The sequence below is a fragment of the Coregonus lavaretus genome (assembly GCF_964263955.1).
Source record: "Coregonus lavaretus genome assembly, chromosome: 17".
Lineage (NCBI taxonomy): Eukaryota > Metazoa > Chordata > Actinopteri > Salmoniformes > Salmonidae > Coregonus > Coregonus lavaretus.
In genome coordinates this window covers 27,892,449-27,906,729 of record NC_140004.1, presented here as the reverse complement: position 1 = coordinate 27,906,729, position 14,281 = coordinate 27,892,449, and the positions used below count along the sequence as shown (strand labels likewise).

Sequence of the window (14,281 nt, the reverse complement as noted above, 5' to 3'; positions counted from 1 at the left end):
CTGTAGTAACTGTATAAGGGAGGTATACGATTTGGGACAAGTAAAAGTTCCACTCACTTGATCTCCTCCTCCAGAGCGGTCTTGAAGAGTTTGAGCAGCAGGTATTCCTCTCTCTGGTTGGAGGCGTAGTTATACAGGGTGAAGATCACGGTGTCCATGAACTTAGTAGATTTGTTCTGGGGCATCTGGAAGATTAACTTGGCCAGGTACGAAGGGTTGGTCTGTGGAGAGGAGATGAGATTGAGGTAGAGTGTGTGTGTGTGTGCGCGCGCGCGCGTCTTAGTGTGTCTGTGTTTCGAACTCACCTGCAGCAGGTAGAAGAGGTGCTGGTAAGCCTCTAGTTTCTTCCTCTTGTCTTTGCTCAGTGCCTTGATGCCCTGCCTGTCCCCTGCAGCCAGCTCCTCTTTACTCTTCTTCACCGTCAGCTTCTTACTGTGGGACACCACATCCTGGGAAGATGGACAGTAGGCGGCATGAAAACGGCCCTGCTCTCCTATCCAGTTGTGTTTGATCAGTGATAACAGGGATGACAGGGAAGAGGGATGCATTATCCAAGTATCTGAGCAGGCCTATGACTATTGCAGACTAAGCGCCGTCTCCAGAAACAGTTCTTATCAGCAGCATAAGGGGAATGGCTCTGGGAATTTTAGCAGGACTGTTGTTTATAAGCATAGTTTCTCAGTTGTGTTGAAAAGCATTGTTTTGTCAGTCATTTTCCCTCGGTGTGTAAAACTATAAATGTCACCTGTAGGGTTATCCTGTTCTTGACCAGCAGGCCGATCTTAATGTCCATCAGGTTGAGGTCTTTCTCCATCTGCTGATTGGAGCGGATCTTAGTGACCACTTCCTCCCTGAGCCGTGTCACTTCCTGTTCTTCCAGCAGGTCCAGGCTGCTCTGCTCCAGCAGGTGGACAAACTTACGCACCACCGACAGAGGAGGGTCCTGGGCCCCGGCTACAGGGCAGACACACATAGACAGACAGACAAACAGAAAGACGGACACAGACAGACACATAAAAACGTTTAAAAAATAAACAAATGAACATTGCAATTGTATCAGAGAGGTTCAGGTAGTTCCTTCTCTGTCTGAAACGGTGACTTCTTTAAAACTGTGTGACATATTAAATGCTGTCTGAACTCACTGAGTGTTCTGTAGTCGTCTCTGGCTTTGTTAGCCTTGAGGAAAGCCTGGATCTTCACTATGTCTTTCTCCTGAACATACAAACAAGACAGAAGGGAATCAAGCTTTGGCAAATATCACTGAGGAATAATATGATATAATATTAATCCATAACTCCTCATTTGTAATGTAGGTACTTTGTTACTCACGTGGTCTTTGAAATACTGCAGTCTTTGAGAGTATTTACTTTTGGCTCTCCACATTTTAACGAACGACTGAAGCTGGACCAGAAGGAATACAACAATGTTAGCAACGGGTAACTGTGTGTTTTTGTTGAGATGAAACTGCTTGACTTATCTCCTGATTATTGACACTTCCTTTCTCACCGTTTCAAACTAATGTTTTCTCTTTCCAATAAGGCTCACAGCCCCAAATCTAACTCGTTACCTTGACGACAGTCCCCACGTTGCTTTGAAGCACATTTATTCTGTCTTTGTATATCTTCTTCTGTTTATAGCCCTTCCAGGAGGCCTAGATATAAACATGAGGAAATCTAAATCAGAACCAGCTCCGTCCATGTGTGTTTACAGTGTTTGTGAGTAAACTACAAAAGCGGTACATGAATGTTAACTGTAGATATGAAATCACTGTTTGACTTAACAAACCGGTCGGTGTAGAACCTATGACACAGTATAGTACCTGTAGTCGAACCACGTGTGGTTCTTGTTGTCGTAGGTAGTCCAGTCTCTGGGCATGAGCTCTCCTCACCAGGTAACCTCTAACCCGAGCCTGTAGCTGAATTACCAGGGCCTCGTTGGCCAACCATAACTGTTCCCTGTTATACTCCGCTGTCACACCTCCAACCACACTCTGATCAGGGGACACACACATGAATACTCATAGTGTTGTAATGCATTATACATTACTTTGAACTTATGTGGTCTATGGTGAAGTGTAATTTGGTATGAGAATGTTATTTGTACATTGTCCCAACGTTTTAAGTAACATATTTTCATCAGTTATAATGTAGAAGCGTATTTATCCAACATACAAGCAGGTGTGCGCATGTACCTGTATTTCCTCTCTGCTGAGCTGTGTGCTGTTGTGTGTGAAGTCCTCTGGTTCCTCCCAGGTCCCCTCTCTGCTCTCCAGGTTGTAGTAGTAGTCATAACCTCCCTTGATCTGGTGTTTCACCCACACACTCTCACTGCTGCCTGCTACAGAGGAAAGAAAACCTCAACATCATACACTTAGGGAGGAATCCTGAATAGGGATGAATCCTAACCTGAGACCATCCTAATATCCAAATGCATTATTTGACGTTACACGTTAGGACAAGTTGGGAGGGTAATGTCTTCAATGGTGTCGTCTTGACGAGAGAACAAACATCCATAAACGATTCTTTAGTCTGTTAGTGTATTACAAATGAGTAATAAGCAGACTATAAAGCCGATTGTATGCCAGGTTACCAGTGGTAGCGTTGAGGTCCTGGAACTGGCCCAGCTGTGTCTGGTAGGTGTCTGCACACTCAGACAGAACCCCTCTCAGCCCTGCAAGGGGTGATTGGAGGGCCTGCAGGGTGGTCTGGGAGTCCCCCTCCGCCACCTCCCTGTTGATGTCTGCCACTGCTCCAGCCACTGCCACAGACGAAACACACACAGGAACAGTTATGACATTTTACATTTTGGTCATTTAACAGACGCTCTTATCCAGTGGTTCAAGTTATGACATTTGAATGGTGATGTGAAGAACTTCTAAGATATTATTTGTTCATGGTTTTCGAACATATGGTCGTGAGTGAGCATGGTGTGCCTACATGTGAGAGCTTCCTCTTCATCTTGGTTGGCTGTGTGTATGCCTTCTTGGATCTGGTTGAGCCACAACACAGCAGACTCATCCCCCGAGCTCTGGAGTCACAGACACATACAGAGAGTCAATCTCTACTTTTCAGAGTGGTAGACCACACAAACAAAAACATTGACAATCTACACAATGCAATGCCAAATTCTAGCTTGAGATGTTCACACATAATTATAACTTTCTTGTAATTTTAGCGCTTGAGCTAGGACCACAGATCTCAAGTTAGGATTGAGCCCTAACTGAATGTTATTTTTCCAAGCACTAACCAAGACAGCACATGTACAGTTGTTGTACATGGTATTTCAAAGCAACAAAGAAAATAAATAATACCTGGGTTCAAATACAAAATCATTTCAAATAGTTTGAGCACTCCAGGCTTGAGTCTGTCTAGAGTGCCAAATGGACAGGGTTAGCATTTCCGGGTCTTCTCTATTGGTTTATTAAGCCATGCAAGCTCAAACAGGCACAGATAAAGTATTTGTAAAGATTTTTCAAGTATTTGAAACCCAGGTATGAAGCATATTAACAGCTATGAAAACAGCGCCAGCATGAACAAGAAGCTCTACCATTTCCTCTGTGTCCAGAGGTAAGACCTGAGGGAAAATGTTAAAACACTGATTGTTAGTTAGTGGCCAACACATCTTCAGCTCAGTCCACAACATTGGTCGTGGGGGCTCAAACACAAACACCACCTAAAATAGCAGAGAAACCTCACTGAATGTTTATTCTCCCCAACCACACAAAAAGGCAGGAAGGAAGTAAAGAGAAAACACGCCCCCTTGGTTTCTGCCATGAAGTGGATCTGATTTTGACCAGAAAATTCCCCCCTGAACGTACAGTATATTAATAGCTTTAGGACATGCAAATAATGTACATACAAGCACAAAAATGAAGACCGAAACTGAATAGGAACATATTTTTCCATACCTTCTAACTTGAAAATTATAGTTTCCAATAATGTGTAATCAAAATGTGTGTGACTTAAGTGGCAAATTGAAGGTCAAACTAGGTTAATGGAAACTGTTCCAGGAACTTTGGAGAAGTAGGATGCTTAAAACCCAACAGTTTGTTTGATGTTACCCAAGCTGTCAATCTTGTGACTTAAGTTTAACACGAGTCAATCTTGTTACTCTAACATTAGGCTAGTCATTTTTTATTAGTCAAGAAGATCTTCAGTCACAATAAACCCATAACATTGAAACAGCTGAGGGTCTTCCTGGGAATGGCATAATAGAACACCAAGGGATAAAACCAAAGTGAGAAATGAACAAACTGTAAACTATTAGGGTGTCTCCTCCCACTACAACGAATCAGCAAATAGCGGATACCTTCTCCCACTACAACAAATCAGCAAATAGCGGCTGACACAGAGATCAGGAATTCAGTTTCAAGCCTGGACAGGAAAAACACTATACACACACAAAATGCATACAGCCTCATGGTTCAGTGTTAACACTATCGGAGTGTGGACTTACAGCACAGTAGCCTGTCTGACCATATGAACCAGCAGTCTGGATGGCCAGATGATCCTACTAGTTGTTGATCCTGCTAGTAGACAACTAGCCTATAGCAGGTCTACTGAAGAACTAGAGGACTTTTAGTTGGAATAATACAGGGATAATCACGTGGAGGAGATAGGAGAAAGACATGGCAAACCTACTGTCTGGGAAACTCTTCTGTCTGTTGGTAGGACTGTCTCTCCAGGACAATGGTAAGTTCATTTCTTTTTACATTTCTCCTTAGGATTTTATAGAATCTCTAAGAACCTTAACCTCGGGAACTCATATTACATTTGGGACTTTCTATCCACTTGGTAAAGCTGTTTGTCAGTTCTTCAGGCTGGGTTGAACAGTTCCGTTTCCACTCCAACAGGAAAACAAGACATGTTTTCTCTAACAAAATGTTTGGCAGAAAGTATTCAGCTTGACAATACACATGAAGATTCCCTCTTCCCCCAGTATACTGTCACATTTGGTCACATTCTTGAATGAATTGTCTAAATCATCATACATGTTTTAAAACAGAATTTTGAGACAACTAACTTTAAAACAACATTTCAATTTTATACTGTGTTTCATCGCTATGTATTCAAAGTGTAAAACTGAATTAAGATCTATGGAAATGTTATTCCCCCTATTTTTCCACAAACAGAGGAGAAACTCAACAAGACAAAAATAACGGTCCCAGATGTGTTGAAACCAAAGACGTTCAACGGCAGGAGATACCAGTCCAACTGTACAGCTGAGGCAGGGCCCCCCAACCAGGTCCTGCTGTCCCCTGGGGCCCCTGGGCTGGACGTGAGGCTGGAGGACCCTGCAGCAACCTACACCACGGGGCTCCTCAGCACCAGGCTCATCCCCTCAGCCTACCTCCTAGCCATGGCAGTGGGCGTCCCCTCCAACGCTTTCATCCTGGCCTTCCTGAGGCTCCGGGTCAGGTCCTACTCCACGGCTGTCTTCTACCTGAGCCTGGCCCTCTCCGACCTGCTCCTCCTGCTCTCCCTGGCCCTCCGCATCCACTACCACCTCAACGGAAACAACTGGGTGTTTGGCGAGGCGGCCTGCCGCGTCATCACCGCCTGTTTCTACGGCAACGTCTACTGCTCTGCCCACACCATTGCGTGCGTCAGCCTTAAGCGCTACCTGGCCGTTGTGAGGCCCTTCCTCTACAGTCGGCTGCCCAAGAAGGCCTGGGCGCTGGGGGCAAGCCTGGGTGTGTGGGGCCTGTTTGGAGCAGCTGTGGTACCAGAGCTCCTGGTGAGGCAGAGCTTCCTGCTGCCCCGTATGGGCCTCATCACCTGCCATGACATACTGCCCCTGGAGGAGGACTCCCATGCCCTGCTGGTTCCCTACAGGCTGGCACTGGTCTGTTTAGGGTTCCTTGTGCCATTTGTGACCTGTGTCTGGACCCATGTGGCGGTGGTGTGGCACCTGGGTCGCTCAGGCCTCGACTGGACACCTTTCATCAGGGTCAGTACACTGGTCTTCCTCATCTTCACTGTGTGTTTCGCTCCCAGTGGCATCCTCCATATTGCCCACTATGTGAGGCTGTCCACAAGTGGAGAGGACGGGATGTATGTGTACTCCAGTGCTGCAGTGTGTCTGTGCTGCTTCCACAGCTGTCTGGACCCCTTCCTGTGTGTGCTCATGTCCAGGACAACCGCCTCCAGACTACGCTTCGCCAACTCAGAGACCTGCTGTTCTGGTGTAGAGACGCTGTGTGTGTGTGTGTCCACTGTACCTTCCCCCAGGACTACCATTGTCAGAGCGCAGTGGGGGAGCCCAGAGAGGGTACAAGCAAACTACTGAATATAAATAGGCAGGGAAGCTGTTGGAACAATATGCTATAAAGATGTGAACAGGGAACAGTTCTTCTTGTAATCAGAACACAACATGGGGGAGTTCTCATAGCCCGCCAGCAAAAAAAGGCTCCATTTACATGTTGCTTATTATGGTTGAATACTTTCCCGGTATTTTACAAATGTTCCATCCTGAAAATAAATCATTTTCTCCCGGGTAACCCGGTATTTCCTGCCAAAACCTGAAGTGTCATTCAAAAGCATTATAAAGCCTGATGAGCCATATATTAAATACATTTTATGAGCCCCACATTAACAACATTTAATGAGCCCAAGCCCAAAAAAGCCCAAATGATTGTGCCGTTATACAATACATATACTATATGATATAAGCCCATAGATGTAGCTCGCTATATGCTCTCTTGGGTAAATAAATGAAATAGCTCCAGTAGGCTAATATTTTTGAGTGTGAACTGTATTACTGTACTGTATTATATGCACTGGAATTATGCACATCGTTCAAAACACGATAAAGCAGCAGAGAACATGCGATTCTGGTGCAGCACATGTGGCCTACAAAGTTACAAGTATAGGCTAGTGAATTTGATTTTGAAATATAATACGGCCTATTTGTATAATTAGTAGAGGCTGATGCATAAACACTACTGTTCAAAAGTTTGGGGTCACTTAGAAATGTCCTTGTTTTCGAAAGAAAAGCTAATTTTTTGTCCATTAAAATAACATCAAATTGATCAGAAATACAGTGTAGACATTGTTAATGTTATAAATGGCTATTGTAGCTGGAAATGGCTGATTTTTTATGGAATATCTACATAGGCGTACAGAGGCCCATTATCAGCAACCATCAGTCCTGGGTTCCAATGGCACGTTGTGCTTGCTAATCCAAGTTTATCATTTTAAAAGGCTAATTGATCATTAGAAAACCCTTTTGTAATTATGTTAGCACAGCTGAAAACTGTTGTGCTGATTAAAGAAGCAATACAACTGGCCTTCTTGAGACTAGTTGAATATCTGGAGCATCAGCAATTGTGGGTTCGATTACAGGCTCAAAATGGGCAGAAACAAAACTTTTTTCTGAAACTCATCAGTCTATTCTTGTTCTGAGAAATGAAGGCTATTCTATGCGAGAAATTGCCAAGAAACTGAAGATCTCATACAACGCTGTGTACTACTCCCTTCACAGAACAGCACAAACTGTCTCTAACCAGAATAGAAAGAGGAGTGGGAGGCCCCGGTGCACAACTGAGCAAGAGGACAAATACATTAGAATGTCTAGTTTGAGAAACAGGCGCCTCACAGGTCCTCAACTGGCAGCTTCATTAAATAGTACCCGCAAAACACCAGTCTCAACGTCAACAGTGAAGAGGCGACTCCGGGATGCTGACCTTTTAGGCAGAGTTGCAAAGACAAAGCCATAACTCAGACTGGCCAATAAAAATAAAAGATTAAGATGGGCAGTCTGAGATATGACTTTGCCTACATAATTGCAAAAGGGTTTTCTAATGATCAATTAGCCTTTTAAAATGATAAACTTGGATTAGCAAACACAACGTGCCGTTGGAACACAGGACTGTTGGTTGCTGATAATGGGCCTCTGTACGCCTATGTAGATATTCCTTTTTTTTTTTTTTTTAATCAGCCGTTTCCAGCTACAATAGCCATTTACAACATTAACAATGTCTACACTTTATTTCTGATCAATTTGATGTTATTTTAAATGGACAAAAAAATTGCTTTTCTTTCAAAAACAAGGACATTTCTAAGTGACCCCAAACTTTTGAACGGTAGTGTATACCTTTCATAATATTTCCCCTAATGTTATTAGCCTACGTGCTCTTTCGCTCTCTATTGTTGCTTCATTCCTTCCTCACTTTCAACAGTTAAATGAAATAAAGTTTTGTTGTCCTTATCTTCATCATTCTAATGACATCCTTGAATAATATAGAACTAGAGTTAAATGCAAAAGGATTTCACTTCTCTTCACGAAGATTGAATGGTTAAATAACTGCTATAGCCTACCGCCATCATGCGTTCGCTCTTCTTTCAAACTACCCGTGAGTTTTATTGGCTGCTGTATTTAACATTCAGCAAAAAAGAGCTTGCGTCCCTCTTCGAATAGTCTATTGGTATAAGAAATGCAAAAAATTAAATAATGTCCAGCAAGCTATTCTAGTCTAGCTTTTCCTGCATGGGAATCCATGAGCTAAGGAGCGTTTTTTTAAGGAGAGGCCAGCGGAGCACAGGTGCTTGCGTATTGCGCAAGAGACAGAGGCTATAAATTAGAAGCTTATTATGCATAATCCATCCTTAATAGGCTAAATATAAGGCTAAAACTGCATTGAATGTATTACCTGAAAGAGGTAGGCTAGGACATATATATAGGGCTATATATCAATCTAGAACAGGATCATCTATTTTGGATTACATTTAAATGGAGTTGATGGAGAGAGAGAAAGAATGCTCTTGCGTGCACCGATTTAAAGCAACAATATTCAAGTGATAGGCTGTTTTAAAACTCTGCAGCTGCAATAAAAATCAAATAATCTTTACAATTAAAAAACAAGGTGACCCCCGAAAGCCAGATGGAGATGGGTAAATTAGAGGGGCATTCTGTCTTTATATTACTGTAGCATAGGTTATGCTGCAGCAAATGTAGGCCTACATGTCACAAGAAAAAAAGTTCCCATACTGAGATGATAGGTCTACATGCATTGTGAACTGCGCTCCATACTGAGATGGGTCTGTCCCCACCCTGAGCGTTGATTCATCATGCACAGGCTGTAGAGAAGCCAGATTTAGATATTGCATATACAGTGGGGAAAAAAAGTATTTAGTCAGCCACCAATTGTGCAAGTTCTCCCACTTAAAAAGAAATCCAGAAAATCACATTGTAGGATTTTTAATGAATTTATTTGCAAATTATGGTGGAAAATAAGTATTTGGTCAATAACAAAAGTTTCTCAATAATTTGTTATATACCCTTTGTTGGCAATGACACAGGTCAAACGTTTTCTGTAAGTCTTCACAAGGTTTTCACACACTGTTGCTGGTATTTTGGCCCATTCCTCCATGCAGATCTCCTCTAGAGCAGTGATGTTTTGGGGCTGTCGCTGGGCAACACAGACTTTCAACTCCCTCCAAAGATTTTCTATGGGGTTGAGATCTGGAGACTGGCTAGGCCACTCCAGGACCTTGAAATGCTTCTTACGAAGCCACTCCTTCGTTGCCCGGGCGGTGTGTTTGGGATCATTGTCATGCTGAAAGACCCAGCCACGTTTCATCTTCAATGCCCTTGCTGATGGAAGGAGGTTTTCACTCAAAATCTCACGATACATGGCCCCATTCATTCTTTCCTTTACACGGATCAGTCGTCCTGGTCCCTTTGCAGAAAAACAGCCCCAAAGCATGATGTTTCCACCCCCATGCTTCACAGTAGGTATGGTATTCTTTGGATGCAACTCAGCATTCTTTGTCCTCCAAACACAACGAGTTGAGTTTTTACCAAAAAGTTCTATTTTGGTTTCATCTGACCATATGACATTCTCCCAATCCTCTTCTGGATCATCCAAATGCACTCTAGCAAACTTCAGACGGGCCTGGACATGTACTGGCTTAAGCAGGGGGACACGTCTAGCACTGCAGGATTTGAGTCCCTGGCGGCGTAGTGTGTTACTGATGGTAGGCTTTGTTACTTTGGTCCCAGCTCTCTGCAGGTCATTCACAAGGTCCCCCCGTCTGGTTCTGGGATTTTTGCTCACCGTTCTTGTGATCATTTTGACCCCACGGGGTGCGATCTTGCGTGGAGCCCCAGATCGAGGGAGATTATCAGTGATCTTGTATGTCTTCCATTTCCTAATAATTGCTCCCACAGTTGATTTCTTCAAACCAAGCTGCTTACCTATTGCAGATTCAGTCTTCCCAGCCTGGTGCAGGTCTACAATTTTGTTTCTGGTGTCCTTTGACAGCTCTTTGGTCTTGGCCATAGTGGAGTTTGGAGTGTGACTGTTTGAGGTTGTGGACAGGTGTCTTTTATACTGATAAGTTCAAACAGGTGCCATTAATACAGGTAACGAGTGGAGGACAGAGGAGCCTCTTAAAGAAGAAGTTACAGGTCTGTGAGAGCCAGAAATCTTGCTTGTTTGTAGGTGACCAAATACTTATTTTCCACCATAATTTGCAAATAAATGTGTTTTCTGGATTTTTTTCTCTCAATTTGTCTGTCATAGTTGACGTGTACCTATGATGAAAATTACAGGCCTCTCTCATCTTTTTAAGTGGGAGAACTTGCACAATTGGTGGCTGACTAAATACTTTTTTTCCCCACTGTACATTTCCACATTATTCATTACAAGATTTAGTTACATTTTACATTTAGCAGACGCTCTTATCCAGAGCGACTTACAGTTAGTGAATACAATTTTTTATTTTATTTTTTTTCATTATTTTTTTATACTGGCCCCCCATGGGAATCGAACCCACAACCCTGGCGTTGCAAACGCAATCCTCTATCAACTGAGCTACATCCCTGCCGGCCATTCCCTCCCCTACCCTGGACGACGCTGGGCCAATTGTGCGCCGCCCATGAGTCTCCCGGTCGCGGCCTGCTGCGACAGAGCCTGGATTCTAACCAGGATCTCTAGTGGCACAGTTAGCACTGCGATGCAGTGCCTTAGACCACTGCGCCACTCAGGAGAGGTTTAGGGTTTAGTGAATGATTTGTCCCAAATACAATGCTTTTAGTTTTTGAAATATTTGGGAATAACTTATTTCTTGCCACCCATTCTGTACAGTACAGGCATAGGTTACACATTTTCTGCTTTTACTTATACAGGGGGAAAAAAGTCAGGCACATGTTATCAGAAATTGTGTAATAGAATTGTCAATCTAAAATATTTTCATATAATCGTAAACAGTTTCCACAGGTTTTATACCTATTTTCTGTATAAATAGCCTCTAAAATCTATGTAAACAGTTTTTTTCTTTCTTGGAAAGTGTTATAATATGATACAGTACTTGTTGCATTAACAACTTGTCTAAGTCCTATCATCAACTGATTTCAGCCAGTGTATGGCTGTGGATTGACTGCATTGTTTGTATGGAATGTTGGCAAAGAATCATTACACTTAAAATGTCTGGCTAGCTAGCTAACAAACATACTGTGCAGATAAACTTGAAAATCATACACAATATCTTATCACAGCACTGGCTGACCGATGGCTTACCAAAATGGCTGACCATTTATACCTTCATAGAAGGTTCATGTCCATTCTAGTATTGATGGTTTAATGTGTGTACTTTATCAGCAAGGATGTCCTGAAAAGCCAGCTGACGTCAACAGTGATGACAAAAACAATTATCCCAGAGGATGTTCAGAAACCAGACAGTGTTGGAGCCAAAAAGGACATGATTACCTTCATGTACTGTTATGTCTTGTTCACAATGCCAACTTGTAAATAACACCCTTCCAATACAAATGAAGTGTATTCATGTAGGCCTATTCCCATACATTCATTTGTTAGTTAATTCCCATTTTACTGAGTATTAAACATTTTCCACATTGATAGATGTAGACTTCACATAGAAGGAGCAGGGTTTAGATAAAGGTGAGGGCAGGTTCATACCTGTGCTCCAGACAGACCTGTTTCAGCATGCTCCCATTAATCACTGACCATCTCATTCATGTCTCAGGCACTCTCCCTCCCGCTTATTAAGTCTAGGTTACAGATCTAGTGTGCGTCCCAAATGGCACCATATTCCCTATATAGTGCACTACTTTTGACCAGAGCACTGGGCGCTGGTCAAAAGTAATGCACTATATAGCGAATAGGGCTACCTAGATCTGTAAGATCTGATCAACAGCTGTGATCCCAAGCCTCTTGAGTAGCACTCTGTCCATGAAATGTATGAAGATGAAGGCTTCTCTGCTCTTGAGGGAATATAGACTGAGTGTACAAAACATTAGGAACACCTTCCTAATATTGAGTTGCACCCTCTTTTACCATCAGAACAGCCTCAGTTCATCAGGGCATGGATTCTACAAGGTGTCGAAAGTGTTCCACAGGAATGCTGGCCCATGTTGACTCCAATTCTTTCCACAGTTGTGTCAAGTTGGTTGGATGTCATTTGGGTGATGGACCATTCTTGATACACGGAAAACTGTTGAGCTTGAAAAACCCAGCAGCATTGCAGTTCTTGACACATAAACCGGTGAGCCTGGCACCTACTATCATTCCCCATTCAAAGCCACTTAAATATTTTGTCTTGCCCATTCACCCTCTGAGTGGCACACATACACAATCCATGTTTTGTACACTCAGTGTATATATGCTCTCATAATGGCTGGCAGTACAATACCTTGCAGATGAGTAGCTTGGTGTTCTGCAGGACGTCGTGGTAGTGTTTGGCTGTGGCTGGGTTGACTCCCTGCAGTTTGGCCGTGGGCAGGAGCAGGGCAGAGAGGGTCTGGTTAGGGTCACCAGAGCTCAGTGCCTCGTTGATCTCAGATATAGCAATAATACCTAGAGGGGGGATGAGACAGACAGCACATATAGTGACACCGACAGTCAGGGGAGCAGCAGGTGAACAATACTAATGACACTGAACTCAGTACTACTTCATCATGTACATTTCAGATTTAGAGTGTGTGGATTTATTTATTCGAGACTGCAGACTATTCTACCCGCCTTAGAGAAATGGTTGGACTTGGCACCCTATCCCCTATGGGCCCTGGTCAAAATAGTGCACTAAATAGGGAATAGGTTTGGATTTGGGATGCACCCAGTGTTGAAACAGTTAGAGGTTGTGACCTACGCTCGTGTTCCTCGTGCACCTGCAGGTTGACCGTGTCGATAGTCTTCTGAACATCATTCCAGGTGAGGAACTCCAGCCAGCGGGACAGACTGTCGGCTCTGAGGCTGATCAGAGTGTCTGCGTACCTGAGAGACAGGGGGAGAGGGGGAGAGAGGAAGAAGGGAAAAGAGGAAGAGAGGGAAGAGGAGAGAGCGAGAGGGGGGAGGGGAAAGGGGGAGAGGAGAAAGGGAGAGGAGAGAGGGGGAAGGCCAGGGGAGGTTACACATCAGGCAGAAAGACAGTTCTAGGTGTTATCTGTGTGCAACTGTGGTGAGCTGTGGAGAGAGTTTCCACTAGAGGGACAAAAGGGTAGATGGTTGTGGGGTTACCTGTGATATGACAGATAGTTGTGGTGTTAGCTACCTGTGCAGGTTGTGGTGTTAGCTACCTGTGTAGGTTGAGGTTTAAAGCTACCTGTGCAGGTAGTGGTTTTAGCTACCTGTGCAGGTAATGGTTTTAGCTACCTGTGCAGGTAGTGGTTTTAGCTACCTGTGCAGGTAGTGGTTTTAGCTACCTTTGCAGGTTGTGGTTTTAGCTACCTGTGCAGGTTGTGGTTTTAGCTACCTGTGCAGGTTGTGGTTTTAGCTACCTGTGCAGGTTGTCGTGGTCCATGTTGCTGAAGCCCAGAGGGGAGTCAGTCAGCTGCTCAGTGACAGCCTGGGGGTCCTTGGTGTCCAGGACCTCGTTAAGCACGGCCACCGCAGACAGCATCTCCACCGCAACAGACAGCTCCTCATGCCCCAGGCCTGCCTGTTAGATACAACCAGACAGAGATTAGTGATCATATACTGGACATACAACCAGACACACACAACTGTCTGCCCACTGGCCAACCTAGCTAGGGGAAACTTGCACTACTTTGGTCTGACAACCAGCACCCACTCACAACTGTACAACATTATATTGTAGCTTAAAATAAGGAAAGTGTAATGTGTGTGTGTGGCACCTTTGCCCCCTGTAACTGCAGGCTGAACAGTTCGGTCTGGTAGAGGTTGGCAGCGGTATGGTAGACTATGGGGAGCTGGGCCTCTGGGTTCATCAGCTCCTCTATAGTCTCTGCTGCTACACCATGACGAATGGCCGAGTTGATCGCTGTAATGGCCTCCAGTTCTGCGTAGCAAAAATATCAAACA

General features: G+C 43.9%; 2 protein-coding genes across 3 annotated transcripts in view; one reads left to right on the top strand and one right to left on the bottom strand.

Moving 5' to 3' along the window:
• LOC311144928 (ras GTPase-activating-like protein IQGAP2) overlaps positions 1-14,281 on the bottom strand; it is a 77,908-nt gene that overhangs the window by 21,171 nt on the left and 42,456 nt on the right. For both annotated transcript variants that reach the window (XM_084181109.1, XM_084181108.1), the window contains 14 exons: positions 14,095-14,258; positions 13,738-13,898; positions 13,110-13,234; positions 12,654-12,817; positions 2,937-3,027; positions 2,590-2,757; positions 2,192-2,337; positions 1,820-1,990; positions 1,568-1,651; positions 1,330-1,401; positions 1,143-1,212; positions 746-954; positions 306-449; positions 58-221 (listed from right to left, as the gene is read on the bottom strand). In XM_084181109.1, the coding sequence (XP_084037235.1) occupies positions 58-221; positions 306-449; positions 746-954; positions 1,143-1,212; positions 1,330-1,401; positions 1,568-1,651; positions 1,820-1,990; positions 2,192-2,337; positions 2,590-2,757; positions 2,937-3,027; positions 12,654-12,817; positions 13,110-13,234; positions 13,738-13,898; positions 14,095-14,258 (1,933 nt within the window). The remainder of the gene's footprint in view (positions 1-57; positions 222-305; positions 450-745; positions 955-1,142; positions 1,213-1,329; positions 1,402-1,567; positions 1,652-1,819; positions 1,991-2,191; positions 2,338-2,589; positions 2,758-2,936; positions 3,028-12,653; positions 12,818-13,109; positions 13,235-13,737; positions 13,899-14,094; positions 14,259-14,281) is intronic.
• Positions 4,396-6,733, top strand: LOC311144931 (proteinase-activated receptor 3-like). The gene is made up of 2 exons (XM_084181115.1): positions 4,396-4,691; positions 5,132-6,733. Exons 1-2 carry the CDS (start codon positions 4,628-4,630, stop codon positions 6,286-6,288), a joined length of 1,221 nt encoding a protein of 406 aa, XP_084037241.1. The 5' UTR covers positions 4,396-4,627; the 3' UTR covers positions 6,289-6,733.

Coding starts and splice junctions, on each gene's coding strand:
- LOC311144931 (XM_084181115.1), top strand. CDS start 4,628: ATGGCAAACCTACTGTCTGGGAAACTCTTCTGTCTGTTGGTAGGACTG. Junction 4,692..5,131: donor ACTGTCTCTCCAGGACAATG/GTAAGTTCATTT, acceptor TTCCACAAACAG/AGGAGAAACTCAACAAGACA.